Source organism: Anguilla anguilla, chromosome 14 (assembly GCF_013347855.1).
Source record: "Anguilla anguilla isolate fAngAng1 chromosome 14, fAngAng1.pri, whole genome shotgun sequence".
Taxonomy (NCBI): Eukaryota; Metazoa; Chordata; class Actinopteri; order Anguilliformes; family Anguillidae; genus Anguilla; species Anguilla anguilla.
The window spans coordinates 14,398,323-14,413,956 of record NC_049214.1 but is presented as its reverse complement, the minus strand read 5'-3'; the positions used below and the strand labels follow the sequence as shown (position 1 = coordinate 14,413,956).

Below are 15,634 nucleotides of genomic sequence, written 5' to 3'. Positions count from 1 at the left end.
ATGGAGAGAAACTCAAAGCAGAACGTAACCCATCGTGGACCCCGATGAGAAGAGCATACAAAATAAAGCTCCCCCCCCCCCCGTCCCCCGTTATCCCCAAAAAAAAAAAAAAAACATTTTTCAAAAGCAAAAATAACTTCTCACAATTTTTTTACATGGCCAGCGCTGTTTGGACAGCAATCTTATCTACTATGATATGTTCTGTGATGTCCGTGCCAAGCACAGTAAACTTTGTACGCTTATATTGCACATATTCTGCGAACAGCCTTGTTTATTTACGGTTACAGTTGGCAATGTTTAATGAATAATCACTGTTTATGAGGAGAAGGCTCAGGAGGTTAGTAAGGCTTGGGAATTAGTGCATGCCCAGTGTTTTGATTATGCCATCTACTGCATATGGGCCCATCTGCACAACAAATAAGCCTCTCTAGGACAGCAACAACTACATCAAACAAAAAGAAGTCTGTGAAAATGAAGCAAACATACCTGGATGTTGGCAAGGTGTACAGGATTTCTATAATTACTGAGACCTACCTAATTGCACAGATACAGTAAGTGCTGGCAAGCAAAGCAAAGAAAATAAAAAATAAAAACACACACGCACGCGCACACACACACACACAGAGACCATACTGCAGCTCTGCAGTAAGCCAGCTGACACAGAACCCACAGGTCTAATCAAATATGGTCGGAAGAAAAGCTAAAGTAGGCACTCAAAAACTATCATAACTGTCCAAATGACAAATGGCACAAAGAATGGTTGAAAATAATGATGGTTGTTTCATTGCCAGAAGCCATTTACATCACAGGAACAATGCAGTACATCAAAAGTAAAATGGTAGCAAAACAGTAGGCAGGAACACGCAGAATAACTGGTCAGAGGGAGAGAGAGGGAGAGAGAGGGGAGACAATGCCAGGTAGAACAGGAAGAGAGAGGGAGAGGTGAGGAAGTGAGAAGTATTTTTGGATGGAAGAAAGGAAGTGTGGCAGACAAAAGGCAGGCGATGGCGATACCATGGCCCGTGGGGGCTGCAGAGAGTGTCCGTGGCGTCTAGACTGCAGGCCCTGCAAGCACAGAGGAAGAGCGGAGAGCCCCCGGGTACCGCTGCCAAAAGAGCAGAGAGTGCTCCCCACCCACAGCACACAGGGGGTGCAGGGTGTGTGTGCGTGTGTGTGCGTGTGTGTGTGTGTGTGTGTTGGCGGGAGCCCAGCTACAGTCACAGCCCGGGTCAGAGCAGCCAGTGCTGCCTCATTCAGGAGGAGGGGTGAAATCTTCACACACTGTGCCCGGGGCAGGCAGGTTATGCAACCACCCAAATGTGGGGCTTCCTGTGTCCCAGAGTACACAGCTGGTGTCACTGTGATGTCATCAGCTATGGATTTGGGGTCTGATGTCAGAGTCAGCTTGCTTGCGGAGTTATATAATGGGCGAACCCAAGGGGACTGTGCATTAGTGCGTGAACACGTGTACGCATCTCAATGTACTGATGGGGCAGCCATCACTAAAAGCAGCTTGCTGTTGGCAGTGATGCGACTGGGCTTCCTGCTAATCTGCGTTTTGCTTGGAAATGCACTAATAGTAAACATGGACACACAGCTGACCTAACCATTTTTCTCCTCAAGCAGATGACACTTAGACTTGCTAACCAATCAGAAAGCTGACTGATAAGAAATGCAGCCTGAAAGGGAAGCGTTTCACCACACAGACATGTTTTTTCTATTGGCCGACCACTGCTAACTGGGCAAAAAAACTGCCACAAATCATGATGACTGCAAAAACCACAGTACACCAAACCTTGTTTCATTTCTTTGAAATGCCTTGATGGTACTTTCTGTACTATAATCCCACCTCCACCTCCACTAACCCCATCTGATTTCCCCGTCTGAATAAAGTGAGAAACTTCAGCCTTAAGAAAACACAAAAGACCCCACAACTGGTAACCATGACACAGCCATTGTGCAGCTCAGCCACAGAGTGAGGGGAAGCAACAGGTAGCCGCTAACGCTGCAGAGGAGGACGGTGGCTCCTACATGCTCTCCCCAATCTACAGAGAGGGTTGCAGTCATGAAATGGGGGTATAATTCCATTCTGCCACCTCAAAATTGGGGTTAAAAAGGCCCACCATTGGTATTGGTGTTTGAATCTTCACGCTAATCAGGACAGCAGTTAACAGCTCATTCCATGGCAGCTCATCCAGAAAAGGGGATATTTTGTGGAATCATGATGAGAACAAAAATCATCCTGTGCTGTGTGTAGATGCTGTGTGTTCTAGTGTGAATTATTATTGTGGTCATTGGCAGTTGCCCTGTATGTTTTACCCAGGAGTTTCTCTTCTCCTCCAAATCTATAACAAGTTGAAGCAGATTTCGTGCATGGCTGCGGGGTCTCTACCAGACATGATGTTCTTTAGCCAAAAGAACTGAAACCAACAAAAAAACCCCCGCAGACACTGCGGCCGCCCGGGGCTGTAGAATGACACCCCTGAACTTCTTTAAACTGAACTTCTTTAAACTGAATGCTTTAAACTGAATGCTTTGCATCTAAGGGTCACCTGGTTTTGCTTCCTTCAGAAATGGCATCATCACTCAGGGCTTAAACGTGATTGCCTTTTCAATCAAGCTTAAAAAACAAGACCGCCTTCTGAAGGAACAGCCTCAGGGCACGTCAGACTTAGAGCTGAATCTGAATGAATATGCTGCCCATACACACATAAATACACTGGAGACACAATGTGACCTTCAAGGGCAATTCATTGTAAATGGCCAATTAAAACTGCACACCATAGTCATGACACTAAAGAAATCTAATTTGTGACACAGACTGAAGTCCACCCATGGTCCACCCTTGAACATGCAGTGTTCATGCCAGGGTCAGTTATCTGAAATGCCTCCAGGTGAATTTTCCCAGGTAATTCTTAAAGAGGGCCAGGCTACAGCTTGTGTTGGTAAAGGATAAAGCTTTTGTATCAGCCTTGGAAGAAATCAAAGGAACTTTCACATTTGGGAGACAAGAATTTGACTTTGAATTGAAGGAGAGGGAGAGGGAGAGGATGAGGACGAGGAAGAGGGAGAGGGAGAGGGAGAGAGATGTGCACACATCCATACCTTGGACGACCAGTTTATTGAGATGCTCTTTGACCCTGGCAATCTCTGGGGAGGTAACAGGAGGAGAGAGACCTGAAAGAGTTTGACTGATCCTAATAACACCACTACTCCTACAACCTAGCATACACACATGCACACACACACTTGCACTCACTCACCCACACACACAAAACCGCTACTACAACCAAATCGATCCACACACACACACGTACACACACACACACCTCTACCTATACATCCTACTTTATGCCCACAAAGACATGTACTGTAACACATTGCAAAACCCAAGCAGTGCGGCGCAATAGTTTCAGCCTGCAAGAGCCCACCAGCACCCTACACCAGTATTGAGTCCAGCCCTAAAAAGAGATCAGCACCCCACACCAGCATTGACTCCAGCCCTAAAAAGAGATCAGCACCCCACACCCAGTATTGCGTCCAGCCCTAGCGTAGCGCTGACTGTAGCACTAACAGCTACTCAAACACAATGGTGACCACACACTGTATGGCACAAAGCTGAGAAGCTCATAGCGCTGACAGCAGGAAAATACAAACCCCCCCCCCACCCCCCGAAAAAAACTCAACCACAAACCAAGTTTACAGGTCTCCCACACCTAATCCTGGATGGTTTGTTTGCTCTGCCCTTGTTTCTAAGCTAGATAACTTGGCATGGGTTGTAACTCCCCAAACCTTCCCTGCTAGCCTAGCTCACCACCTGCATTAAATCTGATCCATTTTAGCCAGATTCAGTTTATTAAATTACTGCGTCATCTGCGTAGTGGAAGGCAGCACTATTTATAGTGAGCTCCATTATGACATTTAATTCCCTTGATTTGGTTTGGCACGCCACAATTTTTTGTAATCAAAAAATTCACATGTGGTTAAAGTGCAGTAAAATCTACTGTTTAAAACATCATTAAAAAGTAAAAAAGCACTGTGAGCTCAGAAATCACAAAAGACATGGTAGGCCAAGGAAGACCTCTACAACTGATGACCAAAGAATGTTCATCGTAATGAAGAAAAAACCCCAAACACTGGCCGACAGAGGAGGATGTGTCAATCCCTGCTGTCCACAGGAAAACTTTGCAAACAGAACTATAGGGGCTACACTGCAAGATGCAAACCACTAGTTAGCCAGTAAAACAGGATGGCCAAGTTACAGTTTGCTAAGAAGTACCTAAAAGAGCCTGCAAAGTTCTGGAAAATGTCATGTGGACAGATGAGGCGATTTACTTGAATCAGACTGGTGACAAGATCACAGTTTGGAGCCCAAAAAAAGCTATCCAAAGCACCCCCCTCATCTGTGAAACATGGTTTTGGGGGTGTTATCATTTAAGCATGTGGTTACAGATAACAGATGGATGTGTGGGGACCAAAGTGTATAAAAATAACCTTAAATAAAAGCTGAGAACTTTAACCACATGTGAATTATTTGCTTCAAAACTGTGGAGTACAGAGCAAAATCTTTGTCCCAAACATTATGAAGCTCATATATATATTTGTACATATTATATATGTGCAACATTCTCCCCAAATTTGAAAGGCCCATTATAGAGACCAAATGAACCATACATCTTTTTTTAAAAGTTGCCTTCAGGGTAGGGCATTAAACCCAGTCAAAAGACTTAAATAACGCACAGGAAAGGAACAGAATCTAAGATAATTGCTGCATGATAAGAATGCTTAGTTATATCATGGAACAGAAAATGAGACTCATTGAACAGCCTGAACCAACCTGGGTTGAGGAAACAATCTTATCTCCACCACAGTCATGTGACAGCTTGGAACTCCAAACCTTGGAGATTACTATCTTACACTGCTCCAGTGATAAATTAATTGAGGAGAGAAAATGAAAGGGGAAGCTTGAATTGTTTTAATAAGGAAAAAACCCCATGGAAAAGATTTCCTCAATATGGATACAGTTTTCCAGTTTCATTATTTTAACCTATGGACCTCCAGAAACGTAGTAAATGAACAAATAACTGCACCTGCACCAGTTCATCTGCCAATCAGGTGGTCACAAACTGTGTACGTGTGTTGTTACAGAAGACAGTGAGCCTGTCCTGTATGGTGCTGTTAGTCCCAGTGCTACAGTACCACTCACACCCCAATCCAAGCCCCAGCTGCCATAGAGGAGGCAGGCCTGCATGCTGGTTCACAGCCAGATACAGGGCCTAGAAACCCTACCAGACACCAGGACTAGACAAAGAAATTTATGAATAAAGGGAAGGCCACTACATGTTATCATCCCCTGGATGTTAAGAGGCTATTTCAAATGGGTAAACCTATAAACCTGAGGGATAGACAGGGTAGGACTATCACACAAACCATCAACCATCACAGTGAGCTGTGCTTGCAGTCAACACCCAGGATCCCCATTCCTGGTCTTGGAGAGGGCCACGGTCTGCTAGTCTTCATTTTTACCTTAAAAATCAGCCATGAGATTTAGATCAAAGAAACCAGATGAGGTGAAATAAACTGCTTCAATGGAGTAAGTGAGTACCGAGTATAAAAAAAACCCAGCATGACCTGTGGCTCTCCAGGACCTGGGGTCAGTTCTGATCTATACCCGTATGCATGCTCTGGCCACCAGATCAACAAATCAGCAGAGGCCAGTCCTGGTAGAACAGGGCACAGAGCTGGGAAGAGGGCGAGAGGAGCTTGCCAGCCTCACTTGCTAGCCTCACTATGGTCATCTTTGGAGATGGCCATATCTGGGATGACCGCACGGGGCTTTTTTAGTCCGAATCTCTTCTGTTCTTTAGGCTTTGCCTTGGTTTTAATCACAGAAGTTCCCAGAAATTACAGGACACTAACAAGGTGCCAATTTTTAAAAAAATAACTTCGATTTCTCCCCGACAATAACAGTGCCTGCTCCGTTTACCCATTGCAAAATTCCATGCAGGAGGGAGGTTGCTTAGAAACACTCCATGCATGTGAGAAAGATGCTGAGCTGAGCTGAGCTAAGCCACAAGATCAGAAAGAGGGGGTCCGTCGAGAGGTGAAAGCGAAGCAATGGTGGGCGGGTCAAAGCCAAAACGACCACACCCACTCACCCATGTCCCTTCTACACCCACAAATCCTCTGATCTATCAGTTACCCTCACCAAGCTTATCTGAATGAGTGACTATGTCAGAGGGGATGCAGGAGTCCAGATCCACATCCATTATTCCCAGAGGGTCCAGCTGAGCCATGTGGTGGCCACGAATCTACAGGAGCGCGGGATCGAGGGAGAACAAACGAGGCGGAGCCAGGGGGAGAAGGGGAGTGAAGGGGAGTAGAGGGGTTCAGATTAAAAGAAAAAAGAGTGGTAGGACAATACGAAAGATATAAAAAGAGAGGAGGAGGAGAGAAAAGCAACATTAACACAAGCAGGATTTGGTTGTCGTTTCGCACGACGGCAGACCGGCATGGAGGTTTTCTCACCAACTTGATGGAACCCGACAGTTACCGGGGCATCGTCAAAATTTACACAACTTATGCCCAGGGGGTCCAGTTTGGCTATGTGGTGACCCCTCACCTGTAAACCAATGCAACAGCAGTCACCCTCTCTCATTGACAACTGCATCACTTGGAAGAGGATCAAGTGCAGGACTTACCGTGATTTAACATTTGCAAGCCGCCTTGTTAAAAACTGGCTAAAATTCACCTGCCTTTGTGTAACACTGAGCAAAATACAAACACTTCCTGTAATTCCACAAAACAGCTAGGCTTTAACAAAATCATTATAGGCTTTAACTTCAACATCAATACTACAGTTAAAGTAACTTTCTGAAAAAAGCATATGGGTTTTTTTTTTGTCTAATAATGTGAAGGTGTTTGGCATGTACATGTGCCATTTGTTTGCGATGATCAGATTCACTCTAAATAAAAAGAGTAAGACGCTACTGAATAATGCTAATAAACACAACAACTGCACATCCATGAACTGTTCAAATTTTGATCTGTTTCATTCAATTAGCTGACCTTTGACAGAAATGCACATTCTGGGAAGGTAGTTATTTATGAAAATAATGAGAAGACTGACTTTTTAAAAGCAAATTCCAGGATTGGGAATTCTGGGATTTTGCTTCACATTTACAATGGCACTCTTAAAATAGGGATTGACAGATATTGTCAAATAAATCTGCTCTATCTTATCAAATGTAAAACAAAACCTGAAAGATTGTAGTGCCAGACGTTCTTCAGTAGTTGAAGACCAGAAATCCAGTGTTTTTTAACCACAAACCTTGTGCCTGTATCAACACACATTATGTGTGGAGAGTTCTGGTGCACTGTTCCTAAGGCCTGACTCTGTTTGAGAGGGGGGGGTGATAAAGAAACATTGCGATCGTAATTCCTACATATCTTACATTTTTTGAAAAAGATAATTCTTTCAAAGTGACATTTGAAGGTAAGAGCCTAGCTTGATAGAGTCAAATCAAGCAGGTGAGCAACAAAGAGACAGAGAACAGAACAGACAGAAAACTCCTGAACTTTTTTTCTTTTTAGGCTTTAACATTTTAATAAAAACAGTGCACCAAAATATTAAAATATTACCTAATTATGAATGCTGTGGTAGTCACTGTGACACTATCACTGTTGACCTCTTCCTATTAAATATCGCAACAAACAAAGAGACTTGGCTAAATGTATTAATATTATCGGCAACTGAAAATACTGAAATTCTAGCAAGAGAAAAAATTTCAGACACAAATAAGCGATCTGCTACTGAGAGACACTTGCTTAAACACATTTACACACACATCAGGTAAACTCTCAAAGAAGTGGCTGAGGAGGGTGGGGGGCGGGACTCACCTGGTAAGCTCGGATGAGTGACTGCACTGCCAGGTGGTCCTCCACCAACTTTTCCACATTGGGCTGGGCCCCCACCAGTGCCTGCACCTGCCCTGATAGGCTGATGCCCAGAGGGGGCGGGCTCTGATAGGCGGCACCCGGCGGCTCGCCCGCGTTAGCGTTGCGGAAGAAGATGTCCCAAGACTACAGGAGGATGGGCAGAGACACATAAAGGAAAGGGGCATTTTATTAAAGAAATAGGAAAAGGGGGACTAAAGGATGGCTGTAATCACCACAGATACATGTTTTACACATACAGTGGCAGGTGAGACTCTTCCACACAGGGATAAATGACACACTCACACACGAACACACACATGCACACATACCCACCCACACACACACACACACACACACACACACACACACATCTGCCCATAGACACACACTCCATTAATTAAGGAGGGTCGGTCAGTTTTTGCCCTGTGATCCACCAGCCGAGCCGTGCAATATCTGCACTGGAGGAACACGTGTCTGGCAGCTGCAGATCCCTGATCCACCAAAGGTGTCACTCTTGCACGATGAACTCTGGTGGTCAGAACCCTCCAGGACGGGCCAACTATATAGCCAAATATGCAGCACCCTGTTGAACTACCAAAGCCAGTTGGCACTGGCTTGGTTTGGATTCAGACTGAACCGTACATTACCGCACAAAGCTCATGTGCCCTAGGCTGAAACACCACTGGGGATGGCCCTGTTTAACGGTTATAATTTGGACCAAAGGGTCTGCTCCTGAATATATATCTAAACTACATTTGAGCACTTATCTTCAGGCTGTCACAACATGTAGTCTAATTGCAGTTATCCCAGGGAAACAGGCAGGGGGGGGGCAGCAGTGTAGCACAGTGGGTAAGGAACTGGGCTCGTAACCGAATGGTCATAGGTTCGATTCCTGGATAGGACACTGCCGTTGCTCCCTTGAGCAAGGTACTTAACCTGCATTGCTACAGTATATATCCAGCTGTATAAATGAATACAATATAAAATGCTATGTAAAGTTGTGTAAGTCTGCTAAATGCCTGTAATGTAATGTAATGTAATTAAGGACCAATAAAGGACCAACTGAAAAGATTGGTGGCTTTAGCCTGTAAGCCAGATGTGTCCAGTCTTATCTATGAAGCACCAGTGTGGCTGTCCTATTATTCATATCCATTTGTTGGCCACAGCAGCGTGCAGAACAGAAGCTGAACGAGTGCTTCCTTTCTACAGGTCAGTACTATCAATGAAATAACTCAAAGTAAGCTGGCCAACAAAGCAACAACCCAAATTAAAATGACACGGTTACAAAACGCAACTGCCCTGCAAGTAGAGCAAAAGTCTGGATCTGAGTACAGGCACAGAATTTCATAATATCCGCTTATGTAATCAAGAACAAAATGTTACAGATGCGGCCTGACTGCCAGTGAGTCATACACACACACACACACACACACACACACACACACACACACGTGAACGCACGCACGTATGCATGTCGGGTGATGGGGGACTTGGTCAGCACTCCAATCTCTCTTCAGCTCAGCTCAGTAACCAGTGTCCTGAGAAGACATCGATTTGGCCTTCCGGTTTTGAGTGGCCAAAGAGCTTAATGTATTAAATGAGTTAAATCAGAGAAGCGGAGGACACAGGAATGGGCCCCTCTGCTCCTCCTTGGGTCAAAGAAGGGGGCCGGGGCCCTGGAAGCTGTTAAATCATAAAAACTACACCCAGGCTCTTATTGAATGTTGCCATCAAAAAAAGCTGATTTTATGCCGCAGCTTTGAGTCACCACTACATGGCTCCTTTCATCCCTTCCCAGGGATGCAAATCCAATTTGAATAATAAATTGTGCAGGGGAGGACAAAACTGGGTGATGCAAGACACCTTCAAAAAAAAAATTAAAAAAAATTTGACCACATATAAGTTAAGGTGGTTATTTTGTTATTTGTTATTTTTTTTTTTTTTACTCTAGTCCATTAAGTCTTCACACTGCCCCTTATAAATACTACATCTATCTCATTGCTTGGCAGTCAGTGGCTTCTGAAAATAAGCCTGGTCATTATGGAAGAGCCAATGGGTGTAATGAATGTTCCAGTGGAATCCAATCATGGTTGGAAGGGATGAATGTTTGTGCCAGTACATCTCCAAAGCCAAAGTTCACCACACTGATAATGCCCTACTGTTCAAACTTATCAAATATTTTGGAGACAGCAAAAGCAACTCCACACACACAGATGCATGCACAAACACACACACACACAAATGCATACAGACACAGACACATACACACGCACGCACGCACACACACACACACACACACATACACACACACACACACACACACACACAGGCACACAAAGCTGTGCATGCACGCACACAGAGAAAACTCCAGAAAGAGCTTGAATGCCCAGGATCTGCTGACACACGAGAACGGGTTCCAATCCAGAGGGAGGTCAGGCAAAGTAAAGGCTATCTGGGACTACATGCATAACCTGAAACACCAGGACCTGTTTACTGAGGTGTGACCGGATGCTGATCAAATCAAGCTTGTCCTCAGACAATCCTCAGAAGCTGGCAGTGTGTAAACAGCCAACAAAGCTTCTGGAGTGAATCGAGGCATGTCCTGCACAAAACAACCCAGATACGACCAGTGGTAAAGTTCAGTGTAAAGTTTACAGGCCTAATTGCTGTTCAACAGTGGGTCTTTGAGGACACTTCAGCTTAATAGCCTAATAGAACAAACATGACAATAAAAACTGTGAGCCTCCTTTAGTGCCTGAGCTGCTAAGCACAGCAGAGACAGGCCGAATAACAGACAGCACGCAAGTGCAGCTTTGCTCAGTCACAGGTAAATTCCCAGAAGGAAAGTTTCAGGTGCTCAGTAACTCGGCATGTAAATTCCCAGAAGGAATGTTTCAGGTATTAAGTAACTTGGCATGTAACTTCCCAGAAGGAAAGTTTCAGGTATTTAGTAACTTATCACAATTCTGATCAGCAGGGTTTGTCTCCATTTCTCCATTTGTCTGCATTTCTGCAATAGTGGTGCTGCAGGAATGCATTGCAGTTATGCTTGGTATGTTTCCCAGCATACGAGAATACTTCCCCTCTTCGTCCACGCAGTGGGCATGCACATGCTTATGCCTGTATGTTCCTACCTGTATGTGTTCGCATGGATTTGTGTGTGCCTGTGTTTTTTTAACCTGTTCACTGAATTAGTGATTTTTGATTTTACACCAAACTAAACCATTACGCAGCACTTTCATCTTGGCAACCACACTTCTGCAGCCGGATAGGCTAAACGGCCATTTTTAATGTAAATCCAGGCACCAGCAGAAATGACGACTCTCCATTATAATATTGCAAAGCAACATATATGGCACATATTCCATGTACACATTTTAAATATATGGTTACAATGGGCACTCCTTCAGACAGTTGGAGTGGCAACTACCCCAGAGCAGTCAGAACACACTGGTTTAGCCCCCCCCCCGCCCCCAATGCAGGCAGGGATGGATCCATCCCATGGTACTTTCGCAGCTGAAATGAATCCATTGTTATTGATAGTCAAGTTTCCAATTGATGGCACCTAACAGGGCCGGCCCATGGCATAAACGCTCTATGCGGTTGTTTAGGGCCACAACCGCTGGGGGGGGGGGGGGGGGGGGGGCACACGACCACAAGGGGGGGCCACACGATCCAATGTTTATCTAAGGTGAATAAGGTTATTTTCGTATTGACATTATTCATCCCCTATCACGGAAGTAGTGGTATAAATTGAAAATGGAACGGCAACAGAACATTTCATAACAATGTAATGTAGGACGGATTTTACCAAGTAAACACCCCCCCAGCTCGACAGACTTGTTTAAGGCCACCAGAATCCTAGGGCCGGCCCTTGTCACCGAATTAGCACTTGCTCAGTTTCAGAAACAATCATGAGCAAAACCTGTCTTTCGCTTTATTTTGTACCAAGACTTATATTTGAGCTCAAAATTCTGTTCAGACAGCTGAAGTAAGGTACAGTCCCAAATGCAAACTAATGGAGCAGAGAAGAAGAAACTTGGCATGACCCTGACACAAAATATATTTCAAGAAGACTAATGTGATAGCTGAAACAAACTAAGTGACGTTTTGGACATGCAGGTCCTCTGTCAACTTAAAAATCTCTTTAAACAAGAAATTTTAACTTGCTAATCTCGCCAGCTGTCCAGAAAAATCATGTGATGGAACCAGAGAATGTATTTAAGATGGTTTCGTAAGTCCAATGAAGGGCCTGTGCACTCAGTTTGTTGTGTTAAATTACTGAATGGGAGCCTTGCAGTGTGCCGAATGTTGTTTGTCTTATCATAGCTTGGATTGCTGTTCTCTCCAGCACCTGCCCAAATAAGGACAACGGACGTGCGTGCTATTACCACGCTTGATCTGATAGCTGAAACATTATGTTTCACAACAAAGAACGTGACACGTTGTTATGCTTGTGAACTGCGCTTGTAACTATTTGAGTGTGGTCGTGTGGCTACTTGATCCGCATCGATACATTAATCAATCTGGAATTATTATGGTATTGAAAATGTTTGCAGCTGTTGCACAATAAGCAGCACAAACCCCACTGAGTCTTTGCCCCTCATGGATTCTACGCCCTACCATCTCACCAGATTTAAACCCTCGACTGCTCAGGGCCCCAGTCCAGCAGTCTGTTATACGTGTGTGCTTTAATGTGTTAGTCTCAGCATTGCAATCAATGGGAAACTATCCAAATTTATGCTCTGGTTAGCCATAGAAGACACACTCTTGTGCTGATGATACATTTCAGTGACTGGCCACGTCATTACCAGTGTCACATGGCATAACTACACATTTAACCTGAGCTGTCTGGCGCAAAATGGCTGCCGTGCATCACCCAGGAGGGTGCTACACATTGGTGGTGGGTGAGGCGAGTTCCCCTTCACTGTAAAGCACTTTGAGCATGCAGAAAAGTGCTATATAAATGTAAAGATATATATATATATATATATATATATATATATATGAACCTGAGGGACAAGCTAGACAAAGTTATCTATTTAGCTAGAGGCAGCTAACTAACTATGAGGAGAGTCTTTCCTCATTTCTGGCGAGTTTACCAGAACACTGAGAAAAATGAAGAATGCTGTTCTTGCACATCACTAAAATTGACACCTGAAAAAATAACCCAAATTATGTTTGGTAACAAAGTTAAGTTTTTGTTTTAAAAGCCATAGTCTAATAAAACAAATAACCAAAATCGAATTCTTGCTTTAGAGTGCTGTTGCCTTGGAAACTGATTTTGATCTTTATAAAGAGCTACTTTTTTCCCGTCATGCCTTGAAACTTCACACAAAAATAAGTCAGGAGTTGGTGTTCTTGTTCAACAGAGATTAGGTCACTGATGACATTTAAGTCAACTCAGACCTGTGGGGACAATGTATCAACAAACTGTAAACTGTGTGCAACAAGAAAGCAAACACAGGCTATCAATAGATAAAAGAACTGTTCGCTACACCTTGCCTGAACCTCTGACCTTGGTTTTCATATTGCTTGAGATCTGAGATAACAGAATTAGCATCGGCCCTCAGGGCAGGGATGCACGCTGTGCATATCCGGCCAGTGTTGACTGTGGTCAGGAGTCTCCAGGAGTGGTCTATGAGCCCTATAAACCCAGCACATACTCAGCTTTGAACTCTGAACACTGAAAGTTCCATCACCCTGCGGCTGAAGTGGCACCATTCCAATCTGATACACCTTCTGAAAATTAATTATGGGGAGTGACCAAGGACAATCACAGGGCAACAGATCTCCTGTACTATAACTCCTGATAACAACCGCAGCCTCCTGTCATTAACAGTCAGTGTAGACAGAAGTTATGCCAGAGCTGAGCATCTGGCGACTGTAAAGAATATGTGATGGAGCCACATAACCACATAACAACCTTTCCTCAGGTTTACAGGCTTTAACCCCCCCCCCCGATCCATGAAGCCTGTACACAGTTACCACCACCACTACCTAAACCAGGGTCAAACTAAATAAACAAAACAGGGTCAAAACAGTCTGAGACATATTCTTGCAGTGGTGCTAAACTGCAAGCAGTGTACACAACCTTATTTGATTGGCTAGTTTACTTCTGATATGATACCAATGAGCTGATGACAATGTGTCCATTACGCTGGCCTGCGGCAGGACGCTCACCTTGTGCACGCTCTTGGGGTTCTCCAGCCAGGCATAGTACATCTCCTCCACATAGTTAGAGCTGGTCCCATTGAGGAAAGGCTCAGCGGCCACAGGCGCGGTGTAGCACCTGATTGGCCAAAACGTCCTGGCCATGGCTGCCGGCCTCCGTTGCGAAAAGTTCCGGTTGATCCGAGAGGCCGCGATGGGCCGCAGCCTTGCAGCGCAAGTCCTTAAGCGGTGCATCGCAGTCTTTTACAGCACGCTTCTCTCTCCGGCCTCAGCAACCCTGCTGTTTGAGCACAAACCCAAAGATCCCTGCTTTTCCACGGTCTCCCCCGTCTGGCGTTCCACTGGAATCTCCTCACTCTGCTTTGTCTCCTTTCTTCTGTGGTCCTCTTTTCTTCTTTATCAGTCTACCTAAAAAGGAATGATTTGGGGATTCGTTTTGGTGCAATAAAAACAACAATCGAGTGTCCTTTAAAACCAGTTTTCATGCTATGCTATCTTAATCAAGCCATTAATGCTCACAAACTTATGTCTAGTTATTATGCTGAATAAACAGCCTACCTCCCAAAATACAGCGCTCTGCTGCGTACCATTCTCAGTAAACACGCTTCTCTATTTTTCTCTATTTTATCAACTTAAGTTTTCCAAATGATAACGATGGGAAAATTCCTTGTTACTTAGCATTTCAGAAACATAAATTATTTGGGTGCAGAAACATTCCAATTTGATGCATTATGTGAAAATTCATTAAGGGGTGTGACCAAGGACAATAATGGGCCAATGGACAATCAGTACTGTCACACAGCACCAACTCCTGTCCTTCAGAAGAAGAGAAGACAGAAGGTATGCAGGGTTTGAGTGTCTGGTTAGTCTGTGGTGGAGCCCTTTCCTCTTGAATTGGGTGAGGTAAGAATATGTATGGCTGGTTACCACTGTGGAAGGGTTACACCAATCTTTGTGTGTCTTTGTCTTTAGTGTCTTGTACAAAGTATATAAGCACACAAATACAATTTGGACATGCATAACACCAAGACAAATTATTTCATATGGGCAGAGATGTGTGAAACTGAGACAATGCAAGATGATCAGTAACGCTATTGGAATACTGGAAATGTGGAAGCCTTGTGACAAATTTGCCAATGGAGATGGATAGCCACCGGACAGCAGTAGCCGCAACCGAGAGGGGAGGAAAAAGATAAAAATTTTCTGACCTTTCCCCTGTCTATTTACATACGGCTGAAATGCCGCATCGGCGTTGCTAATGCTAGCTAATTTATACGATACCTAATTGCCTATACAAGTCTGAGTTTGGTAAATTAGTTTCTGGAAGTAAAATTAAGTTAGACAAACATGATAACATTAGCAGAAACATAAACAAGGGGATAAACTACATGTACTGCCTAGGCAACGTCGGAAAGTTGTGAAATTATATTCTTTCAGTAGCTTGACCGGTGCCCGGTAGTGCTTTAAAACCCCATCCCAGCGCCAAGAAAATCATTTAGTTCTAATTCGCCCCTGAAATTTT

General features: G+C 44.2%; 1 protein-coding gene across 4 annotated transcripts in view; it reads right to left on the bottom strand.

Annotated features, from left to right (window-relative positions):
* LOC118212545 (2-oxoglutarate dehydrogenase, mitochondrial-like) overlaps positions 1-15,634 on the bottom strand; it is a 31,574-nt gene that overhangs the window by 15,129 nt on the left and 811 nt on the right. Inside the window, exons 2-5 of one of the 4 annotated variants that reach the window (XM_035390512.1) lie at positions 14,122-14,520; positions 7,900-8,082; positions 6,209-6,311; positions 3,106-3,150 (exon numbers count right to left, since the gene is read on the bottom strand). In XM_035390512.1, coding sequence (XP_035246403.1) covers positions 3,106-3,150; positions 6,209-6,311; positions 7,900-8,082; positions 14,122-14,346 — 556 coding nt within the window. In that variant the 5' untranslated portion in view covers positions 14,347-14,520. Of the gene's footprint in view, positions 1-3,105; positions 3,151-6,208; positions 6,312-6,528; positions 6,623-7,899; positions 8,083-14,121; positions 14,521-15,634 lie in introns of those variants that run through there. The other 3 variants (XM_035390514.1, XM_035390513.1, XM_035390515.1) reach the window with 3 other exon arrangements.